This window comes from Crocodylus porosus, unplaced genomic scaffold (genome assembly GCF_001723895.1).
Source record: "Crocodylus porosus isolate Cpor-Errol unplaced genomic scaffold, CroPor_comp1, whole genome shotgun sequence".
Classification (NCBI taxonomy): Eukaryota; Metazoa; Chordata; order Crocodylia; family Crocodylidae; genus Crocodylus; species Crocodylus porosus.
Genome location: NW_017728918.1, coordinates 85,135,546 through 85,158,019, shown reverse-complemented (window position 1 = coordinate 85,158,019; position 22,474 = coordinate 85,135,546). Strand labels below are relative to the sequence as shown.

General features: G+C 39.3%; 1 protein-coding gene across 6 annotated transcripts in view; it reads right to left on the bottom strand.

Annotated features, from left to right (window-relative positions):
- Positions 1–576: 576 nt before the first annotated feature.
- Positions 577–22,474, bottom strand: part of PRDM1 (PR/SET domain 1) — a 74,724-nt gene continuing 52,826 nt past the window's right edge. For 5 of the 6 annotated variants that reach the window (XM_019537822.1, XM_019537825.1, XM_019537821.1 and 2 more), the window contains exons 3-7: positions 17,296–17,415; positions 13,710–13,962; positions 4,391–5,499; positions 3,948–4,076; positions 577–3,673 (exon numbers count right to left, since the gene is read on the bottom strand). In XM_019537822.1, the coding sequence (XP_019393367.1) occupies positions 3,098–3,673; positions 3,948–4,076; positions 4,391–5,499; positions 13,710–13,962; positions 17,296–17,415 (2,187 nt within the window). In that variant the 3' untranslated portion in view covers positions 577–3,097. The remainder of the gene's footprint in view (positions 3,674–3,947; positions 4,077–4,390; positions 5,500–13,709; positions 13,963–17,295; positions 17,416–22,474) is intronic. The other variant, XM_019537827.1, reaches the window with a different exon arrangement.

The following is a 22,474-nucleotide window of genomic DNA, read 5'->3' as shown; positions in this document are numbered from 1 at the left end:
TGATGGAAGTAGCAAACATTGAATTAACTTTGAAGCATCCCCATGTATTATTTATTTTTGGCCAAGGGAGTTTGAGCTTTTTCTAGAATTAGCTCATTATTCACATCAAATCCACATTTGTTTTGAATGCAGTTCCCATCATGTTGATACAGGATTAAGTGGTCTCATGCTAACATTGTGATTGTGTCATTGTGGTCCTGGTGGTTACAGTTTCAGGCCAGAAATGATGAGTATTTGGAAAAATGTAAATTAGAACCCTGCTTACATTTCCGAAAGGCAGATACTGTAAAAACGTTAGCATTGAAGCACTTGAAATTGTAAAAATATTAACAGGAAAGGTATTATTGGCTAAAAATGGGGAGCGAGTGAACCAGTTAAGAAAATATTATATTAACCCTAGCATGGTTATAGGCAGTGCAGAATTATGGAAAGAAATTGGTCTTTCAGGAAAGGCAGAAGTTGGCATTATTCAAGATGTCATAGATGTTGGTATACCATGTGCTTGTGGCTCATAGTGGGAATCCAGTCTGACACCAAGTGGCATGTGAAGACGAATAAGACATTGAAGACGAAGCATTAGTAAAGCAACGAACACTTATATTTAATTTACATTTTGACAATTTGCACATAAATAACGATGTAAACCAGTACGTAAACATAAGATAAGTTTGTTGTTCTAGCAAAGTAAAAAGCCTGTTAACTTTGGTCAAAGTTTTTCTTAGAGAGAAATAAAACACTGTTGATTGTTGCTACATTCACATGTAAAAGTTCTAAGGGAAAGGGTAAAAAAGGTAAAGAGAAGTAACAATTCTTAAAGCTGATGCATATAAATCTTTGTGAAATTTGTATCAAATACAAGAAAGCACTACAGGCAATTAATAGGAAAAGTGTGTGTCCAGGGACAGAGTAGTGATACTTTGGTTTATCCTACGGGTGAGTACTATTTTTGTGAACCATTGCTACACTTAAAAGTTGTCAGCTTCATGATTTATAGGAGCAGAAATGTAATGAACTGTAGTCCTTCAAAAATTGTATTTAGAGATTCTCTTCGATTATCTTAGGTTTTTTGGGTCGGTTTGTTTCCTTTTTGGCAGAAGGCATTAGATTGCCATACAAAATCCTGGGTTTATGAAGTGGTCTATTTAAATCTAAAAGAATATAAATAGATAAAAAGCTAGAATATATATAATGGTGATGTGTATAATAATGCTATTTGCTTTCTTGAGAGTTGCCTGTGACCATGTAACTCTTAAGTGGCAGAACAAAATAAGATGTTAGGATGATCCCAAATAACTTTAACTATTTCATTCCACTCTTCACCATTGTGTATTATATTTATACCATGGGTGGGTGATAGTTTGATTTCTTTTCTAGTTCTTTCCTGGTGGTTTGCTTATGACAAGACATATAGCAAGGATATCAAGGGATCCAAGACAGTCTTGCAAATGCTCTGCAGTGAATAAATCCCACTGAATTCTGTGAGACTGCACATGTCAGCAAAGTTATTCACACAAGGGTTTGCAAGATCAGGCTCTAAGTGATCAACTGTGCTGATGTGCTAGCAAGCGCTAAATGCCTTAGCACAGCATTCTGGCTTTGAGGTCATCAGGTGATATGCAAAGCTGGATAACACTTGATTTTCACACTTAGATGAAAAATAGGTTTTATTACATGGTTTGGCTCACAACTTAAGTGGTATAAATATATATACATATACATATATGGTATAGTGGTATAAATATATCTATAAATATACATGTATTCTTTGCTACACCTCAAATGCCAACATGATATCTTTGGGCTTAGCAGAACAAAAAGATAAAAAGATGTGCATTCTGTCTTTTCCTGTGCACATTTTGGTTTCTTCTCTAAAGTAGCAAAGCATTAGATAAAAAAGCATTTTCTGCACCACTGGACACACGCAATGAGGTAATTGTTGTTCAACAACTTTGCAATGCCCTTTTCATCTTTAATTAAATTAACCACAAAATGTACAAACACAAATACTGAGGAAAATCTAAGTCGTACAGGAAGGGGGAAAAAAAAAAAGTATGTGCCAGGGAAGGACTTCATTCCCCACTTTTGTCCATGGAAAAAGTGGGATGGAAAAAACAAAACAAAACAAAACAAAAAGCAAACCCTTATTTCAAAGGGGAATTGACCATGTTTTGTATCCCTGGAAGGTTCTGGGGAAAAAAACAAAAAACAAAAATCAAAAAATCCTTGTAGGCAGCACATTTGGAATTATTGTATGCTTGTTTCAAGAGGCTTTTGAAAAAAAAACACAGCCACTTCTTCACATTTTCAGTTGATGCATGGCTTTGGGTAATAAAATCTCCTGACATAACATGTGACTACTATTGTTTTCCAAACACCTGACCATTGCATCATTCATGTTAGGCAGGTATTCGCTATGTCATGTGTTGTGGGTAGAGCTGTGGGCTGAGGAATCTCTAGTACCCATACACAGGTAAGTATGATTTTCTTTTCTCTGCTTGCTGCTGCTTTTTCTTTCCTGGGGGATTTTGTATATCTACCCACTTCTGAATGTACACAGCATTTTTCAAGCCAATTGATCTATGACTCAATATGTCAAATATTCACCTTTGGCAATATAAAAAACATGTTTTTAAAGACATTGGTACATAGACAAACTTACTGAAATAACTTTTTATCCCCAATCTTAAATTTTTAAGACAGATGTGCAGAAAAAAATATCTACAAAGAATGGCCATGAAACAAAATATAAACTTTTATACTCAAAATTACAATGATTTTTTCAGTCATTGTAAACATTTTCTAATTATTGCTTTTAGAATGATAAATTGCATAATAAATTATGAAGTACTATAATTGAAAAAATAGTTATGGATAGATGATTGTCTTTTAGTAACTGGGGAGGCAATACATAGTCCTTTGCCTCTTTTCATGCCCTGAGAATATAGTTACTTTGGAGTTCCTTCTTTCAACTGGAGAGTGAGGGAAACTACTGTAAGCCAAGATTGCTGTGCAGCACTGACACTATGTACAAGCAATTGCTACAGGCACCCTGACTTGCCAAGTCATAAATAAAAATCACTTTTTGCCAGAAAAAGTCTTAAGGGTCCATTGGTTCAATTGTTTCTTGCTTGACCTTTATTGGTAACAGAGGTAGTGGATGACCATGAGGCAACTTCATAATGGACATATCTGAAGATTCATAGAGGTTGCAACCTGAGGAGATAAGTCCATTTCCCAGGTTCCTCTGCAATGATACTTTAAGATTAGCTCCTTCTATTTCTCTTCTGAGCATGGTCAATATTTCTTTTTCCACAACTGATGTCATGTCAATATTGTCCTCCATATCTTCCAGCTTGTCAGCATTGTCACTGATGTCAAACTTCTCGATCTCTTCATTGATACGATTTAGATCCTCCATTGAGAGGCCGGAGGCAGGGGTTACTGGGCAGTTGCCCTTCAGGTGGACTTTGAGGCTGCAGAGGTGAATGTAGCTCTTATGACAGTGGACACACTTGTGTGGACGTTCCCTGGTGTGAAGACGCTTGTGCAGCTTCAGATGCACAAACTGGGTGAATTTAGCAGGGCACAACTTGCACTGGTAAGGCTTTTCTCCAGAGTGGAGCCGAAGATGGGTCTTTAGGTTGCTGGTGCTGCTGAATCGCTTATGGCAAACCTAATTTTGGAGATGACAAGAAGAAATGAGGAATGAGTGTGAGAGTTTTACTTTTAAAATCACAGAGGACATTATAGCATGTTGAAAAAGCTGCCTATCATTACACTCGGACACTTTCACATTTAAAAACCTAAAAACAAACATTCTCAGATTATTTTTTTAATTATATTGAATAACATTGGGGCTGAAGTTTGTCACAAAGCTGCATCTGGCAAATGGTGCAACAGAGAAACAGCACAGCCTATGACCTCCCAGTATATGAAGTGCTACATACCTGGCACTCATGGGGCTTCTCGCCTGTGTGGACCAGATAGTGCTTCTGGAGGTGAGCCAGTTGGGTAAACCCTTTGTTGCAAGTCTGACACTTGAAAGGCCTCTCACCACTATGCACTCTCAGGTGGACCTGTTGCAAAACAAAATATTTATTGAAAATTCCTATAGTCATTAAAAGCCTTGAACAGTTGCAAAAGTTACCAGAAGCATCTAATAGACAAGAACATTACAGGGAATCATCCAATTACTTTGCAAGGCAACTTCAGCATTACAACTGTCACTTTTACTACTACTGTACCTTAGTGGCAGTGGCTTTCTAAAATCTGTTCCTTAGAGAAGCCTAGGGTTCCCAGATAAAACTACAGAACCAATATGACCTTTCTTATAGTAACAATTATGAAAAAGATGAGTCTCTCAAAATTAGGCCAATCCTTTAATACCTACCTTCAAATTTGAGAGCTGGCCAAAGGTTTTAGAGCAAACATTGCATTCATATTTGATCTTCCCATTCTGCTTCTTCAGTGGATATGGAAGAGTTTTGTAACCAGTCACGTTCCTCTTACTTTTAATGAGATTCATGGCTTCTTCACTGCTGGTGGCAGCCAACACTGCTGAGGTAGGTTTAGGTTGCATTATATGTTCTGAAGTAGCTGCTGTGCCAGCTTGAGGGGACCCACTTGTGGGGCTGCATGGTTTGTCTTTCATGCTGGCAGCAGCGCCCGTGATGGAAAAGGCACTGTTAGGTGTTGGTATGAGAAAGTCTCTTGGATGATCAGGTTGTAGCAATCTACGGCTTCCTTCAGATGGCAGTGAACCTGGAAGAGCAGCAGGGTTCAGCACATGATGGGACAGGCTGCCTCCATGCAGTATGTTGCCATAGAGAGGATATATCCTTGGGAAGAGATTGAAATTGTTGATGCCATTGATATTGTTCAAAGCGCTCAGGTTATTACAGCTCATACTGTATGGAGGTAACAGGAATTTTGGATAGTGGGAATTATAGGAGGATAAAAAGGCTGGAGAGAGATGGCTAGAGGGTGCATATCCAGGATAAGACCCCAATCCTTCTGAGCCATGGGGTCCATTCAAGAAAGGGTAAGATTCTCTGTATTCTTGAGAAGTAGGTGCCAGAGGTGAAACAGTAACCCCTGGACTGCTGTGAGGGCTTGAGCTTTTTAAACTTTGGTCTGGGCTGCTCCTTGCTGAAGGACTTGGTGTGGTAGAAGACTGGATGGGGGACGGTGTAATATAGTTGGGTCTTTCCATCCCATAAGCTAGGGAAGCTTTCAAATAGTCTTCTGGCACGTGAGGTCGGATTGGATAGATAACTCGTGGGAAAAAACACCTTTCAGGGCTACAGTTTTTTCTTAAATCATCCAAGTTTTTTTCTGGAGTAACTGGTGAAATGTTGGTCTGGAATAAATCCTTTCCTTTTGAAGGGTTGGATTCAGTTTTCAGGATTTCTTTCACACTGTGCTCTTTCTTTGGGATGCTTTTCTGATAAAGTTCGTCTTTGTCAGTGCTTTGCTGCTTTGGGTTATTGTGGCCTTGTGCTGAAATACAAAGAAAAGGCAGCAATTATATAATAAGCCAATATAAAATTTAAGTACGATCTAACTTCTACAAGCTTAACCATAAGGTCAATGTTCTTGTCGATATGCAATCTTGTAATTCATCCAAAAAGTACATTTCTTCTTTAGATAAAAGTACCTTTGGGTGTAAATATTTCATAAAAAGCAGATCAAATATACATGGTTAATCTGAGAGAGATTAGTGAGTACACACAGAGCTTGAGGTGTCTAATGATGATTCATTCTGAGAGTGTCAGTCTCCACACTTTGCACTCCTTCCACCCCTTTGAATTTAACAAGATCCACTGTCAATTACCTACATAAATTAGATTTCTAATAACTAGGATAAGTAGCATTCATTAACAATGCAGCTTAACGGGAAAGATTTCGGAGAGCTCAAGCTTTCCAAAACACTCCTCTCCGGAATAACAAGGCATGACAAATCAACCTTTGCCAAACCACAACAAGCACTTCACTAGCCAGTTCAATTACATACAGTACTAAAGAAAACATGCCTGGCTAGGATGAAAGCTTTCTTCAAAAAAGAAGGTATTCTCCATCAGTAAACAGATCATTACTCATTAAACATACTGCTTGGTAACATCTACAACAAAGCCAGCTATTTAGTGCAGATTTTCTGTGGTATTCAGTATGCATAAAACTCCTCTGCTTACAGCTGTATGGTTTAAAGACCATTACACTGAGGTAAGACTAAGAAAGACAAGACTGTCTGGCTCTAGCTTAAGTCAAAATGCACATTTCCCCCCAGAAATCTGCATTTCAAAACCAGTATCTCCAAGTATGCATTTAAATGTGTTCAGATTGGGCATTTTAGGCTGTTATAATTAATTTCACATTTTTTTTAATCCAGACATACACAGTCTACTAATTACCACATAAAAGGACCTTAGGAAAAGGAGAGTTTTGATTTCATTTTAGGAGATTCACTAAAACGATGCACCGATCATTTATAAGAGGCTTTGTTATGTGCTAAATTTACTCGGCATTAGTAATGGCACCATAACGCTTGTGTAGACATCCGCTTGGAGCAAAATCTGCTCCCAGACAGCTATCTGCCAGGGGGTGGGAGATAGCTCCCTGTCCCCAGGAGCTGCCTGCTTCTGGAGCAGGCTACACTACAGGAGCCTGGGCAGGGACTATGTCTCCCCTGCCCTGGCAGCAAGGAGCATAGGGGTCTCCCAGCTTGGGCCCTGAGACAGCAGAGCTGGCACTGGGAGCTCCTTGCTGGTAGGGGCAGGGGAGCCTGTTTCTCCCAGGCTGGAGAGGCTGTTCCTCCCCCTCCCCCCCAGCTCCATGAACTCAGATGGAGACAATGCCCCCCCTGGCCTGGCAGCAGGGAGCTTCCAGCCCCTACTTCCTGATTGCAGAGCAGGGGCTGAGAGCTTGTTCCTAGCCCCCACTCTTGTGATTGCAGCTGCAGTCCCAGGCTGTGCAGGGAAGCAGGGCAGCCTGGAGGTAGCTGGGAATGGTCTTGTTTCAGGCAGTCCCCAGCCAGCACCAGGCTATACATACAGACTTCTCTGTGCAGCCTGGGGCTGGCCAGGAACTGTCCATGGGTTCCAGCCCCATGTCCTGATCAGGTGATCAAGGCACAGGACTTGGAAAGAGCTGCAAGGGTGGAGTAGGTCCCAGTCCCCTGCCCCGATCCACTGGTGGGGCAGCAAGCAGCGAGCTAGCTGCTAGCTGTCCCACTGGTGGATTGGGGCAGGGAGTTGGGACCTGCCCTCCCCTGAAGATCCTTCCAAGCCCCATGCCCTTGATCAGAGATCCAGGCTAGGAGTTCCCTGCTACTGGGGCAGAAGGACATTGTCCCCATGCCAGCAGCAGGCAGCCCCCAGAGGCCAGGAGGCAACTGTCTCGTGGATTGCTGCTCCCTGCCTGGAGCTCCCCTGGTGACAGGAGGGGCCACTTGCATGGCTGCAGGGACCTGGGAGCAAATCTTCTGCCTAATTCCTGCATGTGTAGATACCCACCCAAAAATCCTTACTGTTCAGTATCTTACTGTACAGTAAATCTAGGCTGGAGTAAACACGTGTGTAGACACACCCTGTGTATATGAGTTGATCAGAAGCTTTCAATTGATAGCAATGAAAAAGTGGTGTTTGATGATCCTGAAGTCTTTTCCCTAAGAATGTCTAGCCCTAGGACTATGCTTGCTTCTTTATTTGTATCAGGGAGAAAAAAACAAACAAAAACTTCTTATTTTTGCTGAATCACCAAAATCCTGTAAACATGCTATTAAGGGCTAATAAGTATGCTCCTTTCATTAAAAACTACACTGTCATCAGTGAATCTATAATATGACACAGTTCCCTATAAGGCAGAGACTTGACCCTTTATTTAAAATATCAGCGGCTTTTAAACATACTCTTCTAGTTGGACAATTCATTTGCACAGTGGCACCCTAAGGGAAAAAAAAGTGAAGAAGCAGCAGGCATGTCTGGGCTTTTTTCAATGAGCAATTTTACATCTGAATTTTTTTAAAAGCATAAAGATATTGAATGAAAAGCATTTGGTGCTTAAATATAGAGGATATCACATAGTAAACACATTGAAGTACAAGGAGTACTTTTCAAACAGTCAGCTTTCTTCCACATTGCTTCTCTAGACACTGAGGTTTAGTTGCTGAAGCCCTCACTATTCTCTTAAAAAAGAATAAAAATAAACTGTAACACTTCACCCTGTAATGTGTAATTAAGAGTCTTGTAGTTGTATAAGACTTAATGGACCTTCAGTGAGAGCCCAAAAACAGACTATTTGTCTGTTGTGTGGGGATATTTGTCTCCCAATCACTTTCATAATAGCATGAAATTTCCCTTTGGTCTTTAACATCTGTTCTGGGCGACAGCTTAAAGCCGTTGGCAGCTAAGATTCTGTCTCATCCCTTTAAGATACTATAAACCACATCAAAATAAACATCATGCCATCAGGCAGAGAAAAATACCTTTTAATTTAATCTTTGCCTATCTTCATGGACTAATAATAAATTATACAACTTCCCACTTGATTCCCACTAGTTCTTGATCTTAGTATATTAGCCTGCTAGGCTTAAGACTTCTACAGTTCTCTGGTAGAGTTTTAGAACTTAGTCATCGTAGTTATCTTAGTCTTATTATCAGCTGCTCCTCACTGAGCCAGCAGCCCAAAGCAAACAATCAGAATGACACTATCAGAAAAGACACTGATCAAGGGGTATGGAAAACTGGTAGGGAAGAGTAGATTGTGAAACTACTAAACAACAACAAAAAATATCATCTTATCAGCCCATCTCAGTCTTTCAGCGGGATCTGTTAAGCAGGAAGTTCAAATTGTCACTTTTGTTTTTTTAAGAAAGAAAAGATAGAGGAAGAAGGAGAGAGAACACTGCTGGATAAGTGGCACAGAAACCCAGACTGTCTTAGATGAAGGAATACTCTTACTGTGATCAGAGTAAGGTAGTTAACCCTGTTAGAATGAAGCCAGGCAGCACGCAGGGCAGGGTGGCATCTACTAACTGGTTCAGAAATGCACTTCTCTTTTCTAACTTCTCTGAACCGTTAAACTTTAAGGTGTTACCTTGCCTTCCCTTCTGTCTTACCTTACACCACCCTAACTGTTTAGTTTCATCATAGTATGTGCTATATTTGCTGAAACAAATTATGTATGGAATATGACTTCCTTGGTACAATAGTCCAACATCCCCCCTTAGTAAACAAGTGCCAATTCACTTCTGGGGTGTCAACACTTTCCCTTCTACTAATTCACTTGATTAGTAATTTAAATGTATCTTAAAAATATCTGGGAAATAGTGATTGGATTGGAAAGGATATATATCCATTACCAAGTGACATATATTTCTGGAATAAGACGGAAAGTATATAGGTCACATCAAACAAGCACATGAATGTATCAATGCTCTTCTCTCAGAGTATGATCCCATTGCAATTAATGAAAGGACTTCTTTCTTATATTAGCAGATACTGGCCCAAGCCATAGTGAAGGGCAGAGAGGAACATAAAATCTTCATTACTTAAAAGTTTTATTAAGGTGCTCAAGAAAGAACACATCTGAAGCCACTCCACTGAATTTAATTTGAGGCTTCTTTTTACAAATCTCCGAACAGCTATCAGTCTACTCTCAGTTCTGGCTCTCCTAACTGCAGTTGGAGATAGATATAATACAAAACAAAAGATCTGTTTTTTTTCTAAAACCTTGAAAAACGGTTGTAGGCGGGTAGAGTCATTTCAAGAGTAAAATGCTACTGAACACTTCGAGTGGTAAAGTTTAATTATGCCGATTCACATTTTCGATCTAGATTAAGAACCTCCCTTGCTAGTAGAAAGAGAACCTAGAAGTCCTGTAGTAGGCAAAACAAAGAGCGTTTCCACTCAAACTGAGAATGGAGACCAACATTTAGAAGTATATAATTTGATCAACTGTTTTCTAAATGTGTCCAGAACTGTGAGACTTTTAAAAACATTTTGCACAAGAATGGTCTTTGAAAGAATTTTTGATTCTAAACATTTTAAAAGGGGGTAAGAAAAGTCAAGTTTACTCTAAAAATTTAGTTTTTGAAACTAAGCTCTCACAGAACCTAAAAAAATCTCCACAAAATACTTCCATGACTTTTTTAAGATTCTACAGGAAGGTGTGTGTAATTTTTTTAAACAAATATTTCCTGTCAACCCAAACACTAGCTTTAAAACCAGAAAGTGAATGTGACTATAAAACACAAGGGGAAATTGTTAGCACATTTTAATTGTTTAAGCAAAGAAAGATGCAAAATGTAAGACAGCCAGCATAAAGAATGTAAAGAAATGCATATTCTTTAAATATTCAATTTTAATGACAATTGGTAGAAAAAGAAATGTTAAAGGGGCACTTTCTCAATTAAGGATTTTTTTTTAAAATTAAGTGTGCATATTATATTTCCAAACCTCTTGTTCAAGTTTATCAAAACAGGGTGTTACCTATCTATGCTTGCATAATGGGACAAACTTGTCATGATAGCAGGAAGTTGCATCATCTTATGACACAATGCAAGCAGAATGTGTTGAATCAGGACATTAGTTTAATGCAGGTGTATTTTGGAGTAGTTAAAAACAAAAACAACCCTATGAAATATGCCAGATCTATCAAATACTAGTTTCTCTGGGACTCCTGTAACCTATACCTGTTATGCCAAACACAACCATGCTCAAAGATTAAAGACTATGAGACTTCACTTGGAAACATGACTTAGTAAGTGCAGCAGGTTTGGTGAATTAGTGGAAATTTTCTTGTTCAATAGACAGCTGAAAAATCAAGTGTCTAAAGGTGATGTTCTTCATTGGCATAGTTGACATCTTAATAGAAAATGATGCCTATATATAAAAAAAAAAAAAAAAAGGAGAATGGGAAATAAGATTACATTCCCTTCTGCCAGTAGAATATAGAATCCTCATCCTGAAAATACTTTGTAATTCCTGCATGTACTTTAGTGTTTGCGGAACTCAGCCTGAGATCCTGATTCAGCAAAGTACTGAATGAAGCCTATTTAAGTCCATTCAGAAGAGTAAATGTTTAAATACTCTTCTGAATGTGGATGCTTTCCTGAATAATAGCTAAAACGAGTTAAATCAAGAAAAGTTTGCTGTTACAGAGACAGGTCGGTGTGATAGGTGGATGAGTGTATATACTTAGGAGCTAAATGGTGGTTTTGACATCCAAAGTCCTTAATTACAAGGAATAAAGCTAGAGAAATTCTAGAATAAAGGAAGAGAAATCTTTCCCCAATTAATTTTATCATGGGACACACTGATCCACAAGCTGCCCAGATCAACAAAATGACTTAGGTGCCTAAATCCAGTAGCATGATTCTTAAAAACCTTGCCTGTGCTCTCAGGTGCCTAAAGCCCATAGCCATCTAAATTTTTGCTAGTAAAATTGTCCGAGTTCTGGATCTTTATACACCTAGGACAAAATTTTTGCTAGTAATGTTGTCTGAGTTCTGGTTCTTCACACACCTAGGATGACTGCCACTTGGTGGGTGCATCTACATGTGTGCTTTACTGTGGAGTGGATTAATTAGCTCTGCAGTAAAGCATCACAGTCTACATGTGTGCCAGTATTATTTGTAATATAATATGGCTGTAAGATAGTACTATCAGAGACAGTACTTTCTTACAGCAGACTACTTAAAAGCATGTGTACACTGCGATAGGGGCTGGCTGAGGCACGAAGGTGCTAAAGTGTGGAGGTGCCTGCTGGCTAGTCCTGCACTATAACACCCTTGTGCCTGATGCTACTGGCCAAAGCCAGGGCTGATCCTCTAAGCTCCCTGCCAGTCAGAGGCTGCTCTGCCCTGGCTCTAACTGCGGCAGTCCCAGGCACACATGAAAACGCTTGCCCTGGAGCAGGTGACTCCAGCATGAACTGTGCTGGAGTTTATTTTATCGTATTAATTGCTTGTGTAGATGCACCTAGCTAACTTGCTGTGCCCTGTCTTAGGCCTAATGGGATCCCTAGTCTAGGTGCATCTCTGCTTAATTCTCCAGGAGGACCTGAGTCAATAGAAGTGCTCCGAGTATGCCTAACATGCATCAGCTCTATAGAAATAATCATGTTTGTGCTACTTCTTTCAAAAACACAGCTGTAGAAAGAGAGGTCAGTGGTTTCATCCTCCTTTCATAAAGCAGCACCTGACAAGCTTTAAAAGCCATGGGCTGGAAAGCTTCAGTGGTGCATCAGTGACAGGGGACTTTGCTCTGCAGGGGCCAGGCACCTGGAAGCTGCACCCATGCTGCTGATGCTTCTCCACCCCCAGTTCTCCAGCTGTGGTATTAGCACAGCTTCCAGGTGGTGGGGACTGAGCCGGGGCTGGGCAGCTAGAAGCTGTGGCTGCACTGCTGCTGCTTCTCCCCACTCCCCATGACACAGACATAGTTGGAAGCTGCCCAGCCCCAGTGCAGAAACTCACAGGTGGGGAGTGGGGAATGGGAAGCAGTTAATGTGCAGCTTTTCACTGCCCAGCTCTGCTGCAACTCTGGCATGGGTGCAAGCAAAGCTCTGTGGCTGCATGGACCAGACCCAGTGGTTCTGCAAGCAAACCCTGCTTTAATACTATAATTCAGTAGTTACAGCACCTGCCTAGCATGAGGGAGACCTTGTTTCTATGCCCATTTCAGCCTGAAGTTGTCCAAACCCACATCTCCTATCTCCAAGAAGAGCACCCAGACCACTACGGCTAAGGCTACACTGGTTTAAGGTAGTGGAAAATCTCCACCACTCTTGTTGAGCCTGTGCCACATTACAGAAAATAATTAAAAATTCCTTGAGCCTGAGAGGCAGCCCAACACTGTAACCTAGTGAAGGAAAGCCCTGGCTTCCAATGCAAAGTCAATAGCTTGTTCAGGATCATAACAATCCAGGATCAGGCCACCTGGATTTTATCTCAGCTTGGATACTGTCCCGAAAGCAAGAGTCACTGTATTTATTGAGCTTTCTCATGTAAGTTGAAGATATGGTGTGTGGTTATCTGCCAAGTTTAAAAATGTACAAGATGTGGTGACTGAGAAAAAGGAAGAGCAAAACTAAAAGGACCTACCAGCTGAATTAGTGCTGGTATACCAATCCATCTAATGAGAAGCATCATTTGCAATGTCACATTCAGTGCTTCTGTAAATAGTTTACAAACTACATGCTGTATCTTTGTGGGTCCTATAGAATTTCTACAAGAATTTGAGAAGAGATGTTGAAAATGTGAATGAGCTGAGGAAAAACTATAACAAATTTGGATGACCTGTACATGACCAGTGCCCAGATCTTCACACAGTAATTAATGACAGTCCATTTGGAATCTAAATACACATGTACATTTTCAATGCAGACTTTTGAATATACCATGAAAGTGGGAAAATCTAGGGTATTAGTATGAATCATAGGTATTGATTTTTAAAAGAGAAGTTGTTGAGGTATTTGTGTAGGATTTTATCTGATAATTCTCAGATTATAAACCAATAACTGTTTAAATTTTTAATAATCTGTTTATATTTAAATAGACACAGGGAATTTTTTAATTCCCTCTTTCTACTCTAAGCCACCTACTGTGACACAACAAATGATGAAGCTATATAATTATATAACATATTATTAGATCATACAGGCAGAAGAGACATTACTAGCATTCTTTGTTTATACTGTAATCCACTTACTGAGATTCATCATCGTCAGCTCTCCGGAGGAAGGATAGTGAAGTCTCTCTGCAAAGTCTCGACAATACCACACAAGTAGTTCTTGGTTGGCAGGGATGGGCTTGATGGTGTAGAAGTAGATGTTCATTCCATTTTGACAAGCAGCCAAGTTCTGTTCCTGAACAGAATGGCCTGGATTCACATAGCGCATCCAGTTGCTCTTGTCCTCATTAAATCCATCAATGAAGTGGTGAAGCTCACCACTGGAATAGATCTGGAAGAGAGAGGAAGCAAATATGAATATATACATTGAATGGAGTGTATATATTCACATGCACATACATTAGGTGTGCACTCTAAAGGACAACAGATACAGGTACCAATATTCACCTAGGAAAAGGTGGGTGACCTTTCCCTAAGGCATCCCTCTCATTAAGAAAAATAAAGCTTACTCTAGAGGATAGACACACTCGGTTACCTTTTTCATTTCTGTTTAGTCAGTGTGTTGCTCAGTTAAAGCATACAACCAAAAGAGACAATTTGGAATTAAGAGCTCTCTCTACATTAGCAGTCTACCTTGGAGTTCCTTTTCTGCTGCTATGATCAACAAGTAGGTGATACCAATGACTGCAGGTTTGAGTGCGTGCTTGTATTAATGCTTTGAGTCACCTGTGTATAAGACTGACTAAGCTACGTCAGTCTCTTTCTCAGCTTTTTCTATGGCCTCTGTGCTTGCAGTTTCCTACCACCCCCGCCCAGAGGCTTAAACTATGCAAACATCCTCCACCCCCCACAAGTCCTAAAGTAACACTTGCTCATACTTGGAATGTAGCCCTTTTGTAGAAAGGTTGGGTGGGGCAAAGATGAACTTCACCTGCCACAACTAAGTGAAGACCTGGAAAAGGGCCAGCATTTGACAGTCTATGAGAAGTCACTTTTCCTCTCAATGCACATGCCCATGCTTGCACATTTTTAAATGAAAACTTCTTGGCAACATGGAGGAGGAAAAAACCTAATGCAGAGTGAGGCTGTTATCTTAAAGGAGTAAGAATATGAACATTAATAATCTAATGAATTTGACAAATATATCCTTTAGAACTAAAATGCTTTATTCTTGGAAAGAATTAAATTCAGCACTGCTATGTGAAGTTCATCCACTGAAGAATTCAGAGTTACACACTAAGTGATCAGGTAAAAGTAGAGCCTGAGGTTGTGAGTGATTTGGATCTATAAAGAAAAGCAGGCACATTTTATCTGAATGTGAAAACACTCTGGGGCCTATCCCGGTCTTTGTGCTCATACTACTTTCTTTTTTCTTTTGAATGGCAGCAGTTCAATTGAGAAGTTAAAAAAAAAAGAAAAAAGGAAAAGGCAGACTGGCCCTTTAATGCAAGCAGTAAACACCAGAATCACTTTCTTTTAAGAGTAACTTCCTGTAAATTGAGAAGGGGGAAATACATGTGGCTTCATCAAAGAAGCTTGTGAGAGATTTTGCGGTGTGTTTGTTATGAGAAAATGGAACAGAGCCGGGTGAATTCTGCTATCAAGAGGAGTTTTCAAGTTTCTTTGTTTACTCCGAATTGCAAACTTCCAGGAACTTGGGGTTCCATTGCTCTGCACTTCTACTAGAGACGGAAGCTGCTTTCTAAAGCTGCACTGAATGGTTTCCAGTCACCCTTCCATAGATAGTACAACTTACTGTACTTCTTTTTTTTTTTCCTTAAAAAAAAACAAAAAAACACACATCAAACCTATGAGGTCACACGCCCCCACACCCACGCAAAACTGAATTCTGCCATCTCACCAGATTTCCATGTATTATCAAGAAGATAAAATGTGCTGAGTCATCATACAGTTACAAGAAATGATGTCACTCTGGGGTTTGCACAGCTTTCATATCCCTTCTCTTCAAATATGTCATTTGCATGGAACATTTCTGTTCACACACAGCAGATGTTTCTATTCCTGCCAGCAAAATCAGGATTCCTTCTGTAACATGTGGGAAGATATCTCCCACAATTTCCTTGAATGTGCAAGGCTGTTTCAGGCCCTTAGGAAGGAATTCATCTGAATTACAGCAATGTGTCTTGAATGAATCAAGAGATTGTAACAGTAGGTTTAGTAATGCTTAGAAGGCTGCTATATCGTTTCCCCAAAAGGCTTTTACCTTCAGACTTACAGTCCTCTCACCATTTGCTTTCTTACAGAATTCTGCAAACTAGTTAAAACCCTCTCTCCAGATTTGCTGAATTATTCCCACTTGGTCTAGTTAGGCAAGCATGCCTCTCCCCTTTGTTAGACCTAAAATCTTGGTCACAAAAGTGAAACACTTGAGCACCTTGTGAATATTGTCACCCATGTAACACTGCATATGCTGCATTAGAGAAAATGTAAGGGCACTGAAATGAGGCAACAATACTTAAAAGTAAAAAGAGACACCAGAAAGAGCTATTTAAAAGTCACTAGAAGTAAAGCTATTCTTTAACCCACAGGGAGCAGTGTTCTTGATGGGTAAAGAATATGGCAAACGTAAGCGTATTAAAAAACACACCTGGGGCTGACTATGAAGCAACTTGACTCAGCTCCCAGTGGCAAAGCTCAGATTCAGTGTAAAAGTCGCTTTTCCCACCCACCCTTTTATTGAGAACTGCTGTAATATGCCTTCTCTGTGACTGGAGGGCAACAAAGTCAGTTTTGTGGAGGCAGTTAGGGCACAGTTAATGATGTACTTAGAAGTAGTAACATGTTTGTGGAGGAGGTTGAGGGATTAAAGTTCATTCAGGTTTCTTGATAAAAAGGAGAAGAGAGGAACCATATTAGGCCTCCAAGTTAGGGCTAGCAGACTAGTGGAGGGTAACGAGTTGGGAGGCAGGGTGGAAAGAATATCTTGACTCTTCAGGTCACCTACCTTAGCAACACAGATCTTTCAGGCTCCAGAGAGAGGCTTATCACTCAGTAACATCATACTAACACTTCTACCCTCCATTCTCAAGGTGCTGCCACTCCCATGACATATAGTCACTTATCCTAGCATTTTCTCAGCTAGCTTTAGAAGTGTGTGCAATTTAAACTACATGTATTGAAGAGATCAACACTATTTCAACTGCTCAATGTAAAAAACACTTTCAGAAGATTTTAATAATTGCAGAGAAAAGATGACATAATACTTTCTACCCTGTCATTAATTTTCAAGTATGTATCAGCTAGGAAAAGAAAAAAAAAATCAAAGATATGGGATATGCCGAGTCTTTAAGGATCCCTGGTTTCCCCATGTGAAAATGCAAACTGACCTACTCTAACAGCAAGCAAAACTGCTATTTCTTTATATATGAAGTATTGATGTGTTTCAGAAGGCAAAGTCAAGAACAGTTGTGTATCTGTCTCCCTTACTTTCCACCCACGCTGTCCCCATTTCCAAGAGTGCCAGACATTTACTCAGCTTAGTTTACCACGTTCACTCAGATTTCAGTTCATCTAGAGCAAAGAAATAGCCCCCTGCACTTGCACGGTTCTGAAACAGGAAGTGACCCAGCTTTTCAGCTGTACTCATTTAGTGATCTGTTTACTGCATCAACATGGAGCTGTGTGTGTTTTTTCCCTTGCTTACCCGCCAAAAGTATTTTCTGTTTGCATTCTTGGGAACCGTATCGGTGGTATAGATCTCTCCTACCAGGGGTCCAAAGCGTGTTCCTTTTGGGATGTACTCTTTGCTTATAACTCCAGTAACCTACAAGAAGAAGAGCATGAGATCAGCCCATCTTCAAGAGAAAAAAAAAGCATCACTTCTCCTGTTCTTATGACAGAAACCCCAAAGCACAACATAATGGCAGTGAGAAGTCAGCAAAACAGAAACACCAAGCCATGTTAAGAGCATATATAAAACCTCTGCCAAGTTACTTCATACTTTACTGAAAGATATGGAGGGAAGTAATTAAGAAAAGTAGGGGAGCATAATTAGGTATAACTGCCCTTTTGGGAGTGTGTGTGTGTGTGTGTGTGTGTGTTAGAAAGAGAAAGAAGAAGAAGAAGAAACAACAAGCAAAGCGTTACTGGATTAACCAAATTTGTATAAGCCAGTATCACCAAAATTATTTCCCCCCTCCCCATCCCCCCCTTTAAAAAAAGAGGGTTAAATATGTCACAGTTAAAAAAAAACAGCAAGGTACCAGCATGTAGTCTATTGGTACTAGCATTGCCTTCCCATCATTATACCTGTAACTTTTCCCCAAAGGTCAGTGTCAGTCACAAGAACCAATAATATTCACTAACAATTAACTGTCTGTTGGTGTGTAGCTATGTCTGGTGGTTTCCTAAGCATATTCAGTACATTCTCCAGTGAAACTTTTACTTTACACTGGTACCCTTTCCAATGTCAACAAGGAAACCAACCAAAATCTACAATTCTTCTATTGACATGTAACTTAAAGCTACAAACAATATGAATGACTTTTGGAGCAGGTACTCACAGATTACCTTCTTTAAAACTGAGACAGAAGTTCCAGTAATAAAGGTTAAGCTGGTTTGATCAAGCAGAAGGCATGAGTTTTTGTGAAAATGCTCTGGCATACCAAACGTAAGATACGTATACCGGTTGTTCAGCTTCCTCCTTGACAGTAATTATACTAAAAAAGTCACTGACCACAAATCAGGAAGCAATTCATCATTATTCAGAAGAACGTGCCTTTGAGTAACCCTTTACAACACACTGCTGAGTTATTGGTTTTGTCTCTTCCCTTTCCCCACCAGCCCTCTTATTTGTCTTGTGTTTAAACAATATGTTATAAAAAAGAGTAATTCTGTAAACCAAAAATCAAGACTTCACAAGACTGATATTACAGCTCAAGTATGGAGGGGAGTAAAAATACCATTAGGTTGGTTAACTTTACTAAACTGTCATGGTAAAACTATCACATCCCCCTCTTGGTCCTTATTAGATAATAATGCTCATTATGCCAAGCTAGAATCATGGAACAATACAAGTATAGTAGAATTTACTGATTTGCTCTAATTACTGAGTGCCTGTGGAGATTCCTAACTTCTTGTTAATTATCAAGAAAACACCACAATTAACAAAACTAATTAAAAGTCATCACCATTTGTGAATAAGTATGTATTTGGGGTACCTTGCTGTATACTAGTTACTATTACCCAAAGAGACCTTTCATTGTAAATACTGATCAAGAACTGGAGTTCAACTTATGTGTGTGAGTGAGACAGAGGGAAGAGAGACTGGTCTGTGTATTAGTGAAATAAGAATTCAGGTTCTACTGCATACTGCCTAGACATAAACATGCCCAAGATGGTTCTCTTGGTTTGTAACTGACAACATAGACAATTTCTTAGCAAAACTGTATTTAAAATGACAAAATCAAAATGAGAAGAAACTGATGTAGAGTTAAGAAGAGAATCCATTAACAGGAGGAGTGCCGTACATATTTGCATATGTTTATGGTTTACATTAAAAAAAAATAGCAAGTCAATACAACTAAATGCTCCATTAATTTGTGCATCTGGACTGGGGAAAAAGAGAAAAGGGACGTCCAGAAATTTTCCTACACCTACCACAAGTTGAAACATGTTCAGTGGCCCAGTTTTATTTTTGTCCTGCTTCTACAATTCTCATAGAGAGCTGAAAAAAGCAGATGTTCTTTTCATCTTCCCCATATATCTTCATTTACATCCATCTGCCCTTTCAATAAAAGTTCACAGCCAAAGCATAAAACATCCTAGCAGTTTAACTGTAAGGTATCTTTTAACTCATTCCCAGTTTTAAAAATATTTTGGTCTCAATTAAGATTTTAAGAATGTTCAGAAATCACTACTGCTTGAACCAGTCAGCTTGAAACGTTTGCTGTACTGGCTTCTCAGTTCCAGCTGATGCTTTTTGGTATTTATTGTATACAATATTTGATTCTTCCCCAGTACCTGAAACATTTATATTATTATCTGATAGTTGCCTTCTGAAGACAGTTTAGTAAACTACATTTTAGTAGTTTCTGTGAGCATTTTTCAATCTCTGACTAAACTTGTTTATTCCCATTTTACTTGCCATGGTTTCTGATTAGAGTATCTATTACATATTGTGTCTCCCTAGAGACTCAGTAGTTATAAGTAGCATTAAACTGAGAATCATAAGTCAGCTGAGGCACACATTTGCATTACAAAGACAACTCAGAGTTCTAGATCTCAGGTCAAGCAGGAAGCTGCTCCCATCCCATAAGCAAGGTCAAGGAGACTCTTGTCAGGGTATATAGCTCAGTGGGATTTAGTAACTGTGCTTGATGGCTGTTGGTAATCAAGGTTACCTAGGGCTGTTCACAAACAGCAAAAATACGGCAGAACTAACGCAAAAAGGAAGTTGGGCGTTAGCTGCTAAAAAGCACACTCAGATCAAGCATTTCAAACTTCTGTCCACAAGGTGTCCTTCAGCACACTCTCCCACATGACGATGATACTGTATGTAGTCACCACATTTTGTGGATGAACATTAGTCTGATAATGGGCTCTTTCTTCACAAATGAATGGCTTCTAGAAACATTTAAGGAATTTCTTTTATCGTTGGCTCTCAAATTTGGAACTTTGTAATAAAGAATACATTTTCAAAATTAGTTCTTTCATGTATATATACACATTTTATTTTCTTTCTTTTAGCACCAGAGCTGCATTAGCTTTCTTAGTACTACCGCAAACAGTCTGGCAGTTGATACTTATTTCCATTCTCAGAAAAACAATACTTCTACAATAATAGTAAAAAACACAAATCATTGCAACTGTGGTAGCATCTCCATGACATGCATAAGACATGGTACTACAGGGCTAAAAGAGTTGAAATACTTCTGGCATACCTGGTGCATGACAAAATGAACACTATCTATTCAAGCTAAAAGAACCACGTTTTTGGCATTTAGGGTGAGGTAACTGCTTTGCTGCAAGTAGTGAGTGAAGTCTCCAACGGTCAGGTCCGATATTACAGGTAACAAAACCACGGCAGTATTTTGACTGGTACTGCATATGTGTAAGTCAAAGAATTGACTTTCTACTCTGCTTGAGCTCAAGTATGTTCAAAAGCCTATTAAAATGCAGTGTTCACCTAACCCAGGAAGGAAACACCACTGGAACTGACCAGGGTCCTAATGAATTACTGCTGGGGCAAGGCTGCTGTATGCCTTCTATAAACACATCAGTGAGAAGTTGAAAAGCTTCAACACTTTCATGCTTCATCTACCCCCACAGAAGCCATTCCACTGGATGCTTTATGGGCAGCACTGACCCCCCTGCCATTTCAGCGTATCTGTCTCTGTCAGCAGGCTGGGTCACAGAGCACATCCTGACAAGTCATGGCTCCCAGACAAAAAACAGTATTCCTTAGGTTCTTGTTTTGATATTAAAAAGGAATAAAGAAGTATAAATACTTATCAGTGGCAGAGAGAACTAGACAATAATGAATATCCATTCTGAGGAAAGGAAGCCCATGTAAATGAAGCTAATGAATTGTATTTTTTCACCTTCTTTCTACACTCTATTTTAAGCACAACAGCATTTTCCAAAAATAAATCTGGAGTGGGTATCCTGTGTGTTGGGGCCGAGTTATTTTCTTTCAATTACTAGTCATATATTTATCTCAGTTCCACAGAACTGATTCTTGTTTGTATGAAACAAAACTGAACATTTCTACCAAATCGACTAGAAGAAAACCGAGGCTGAATCAAGTTCTGCAGCCTGCCATTTACTTTTTAAAGGGATGTTCAGATTTAATTTCTACTATACATAATTAAGGAGGTAACAAAATGGCTTCAGAGAATTATCTCTAAAAAAAAGGCGTGTGAACTTAGCAAGCTATACTTTATTAACAGTATTGGTCTAATGCTAGTCCCTGTCAGGAGAAGCCTTATTATAGAAAGGACTGCATACAGAATCTAATACTGCATGTAATGGGGTTTCAACACTTACACTTCTCTATGTGCTTTTGAAAGGACAGGATAAGTGGTGTGTTAGGATCCCAAATATCTAGGCAGTATCCTATACTAGGAAGTGCTTCTGAGATTTTAAGCTGATGGAGGAGAAAGGAAATTCCTTAAAAAAAATGCTTGAAAATATTGATGTAAAAAGATTATTCACATCTATTATTGTAAAGTACATTTTTTTATCACTGTTTTTCATACAGCTTTCATTAAGTACCAAAATGAAGCAAAAGTGACCTGACATATTTAAAAAAACATAGCATTCTTCAAGTAAATCTAACAGCCTCAAATGTTAAGAGCAGAAGCAATTCATTAAAAAAAAAAAATGCTGATGCATATTGTGAGTTCATAATGAAAAATGTGTCCTTCAGAAAAATCCCCCAGCCAAGTCCAAGAACAAACAAGAGCATGATGCGTCATGGAATCTTTTGCTGTTTCAATAAATCTTTGAAAGGAGTTACGGGATTAGCAAAGTTAAAAGATTCATGCTCAGAAAACAAAAACAAAACAAAACATGCATACACCACAGTAGTATTCCTACTCCCATGAGACATTCAACACGAAACACACATCTAATCCTGATACCATTGGTATTTCACAAGCCATCTACTGTCGACTTTTTGGCTCACACATTGACTCAAGAATTCCAATCTTTCCTCAAAATGAAGCCACAATTATTTTCCCCCAAATTAACAAGGAATACAGTTTAGACGCACGCATACGCATCGAACCACCCACCCACACAGAACCTAATTCTTATCTCGCCCCTTTTCAAATGAAGAACAGCTATTAGAGTTATGCTGGTTTTACATTGCAGTAAGATCA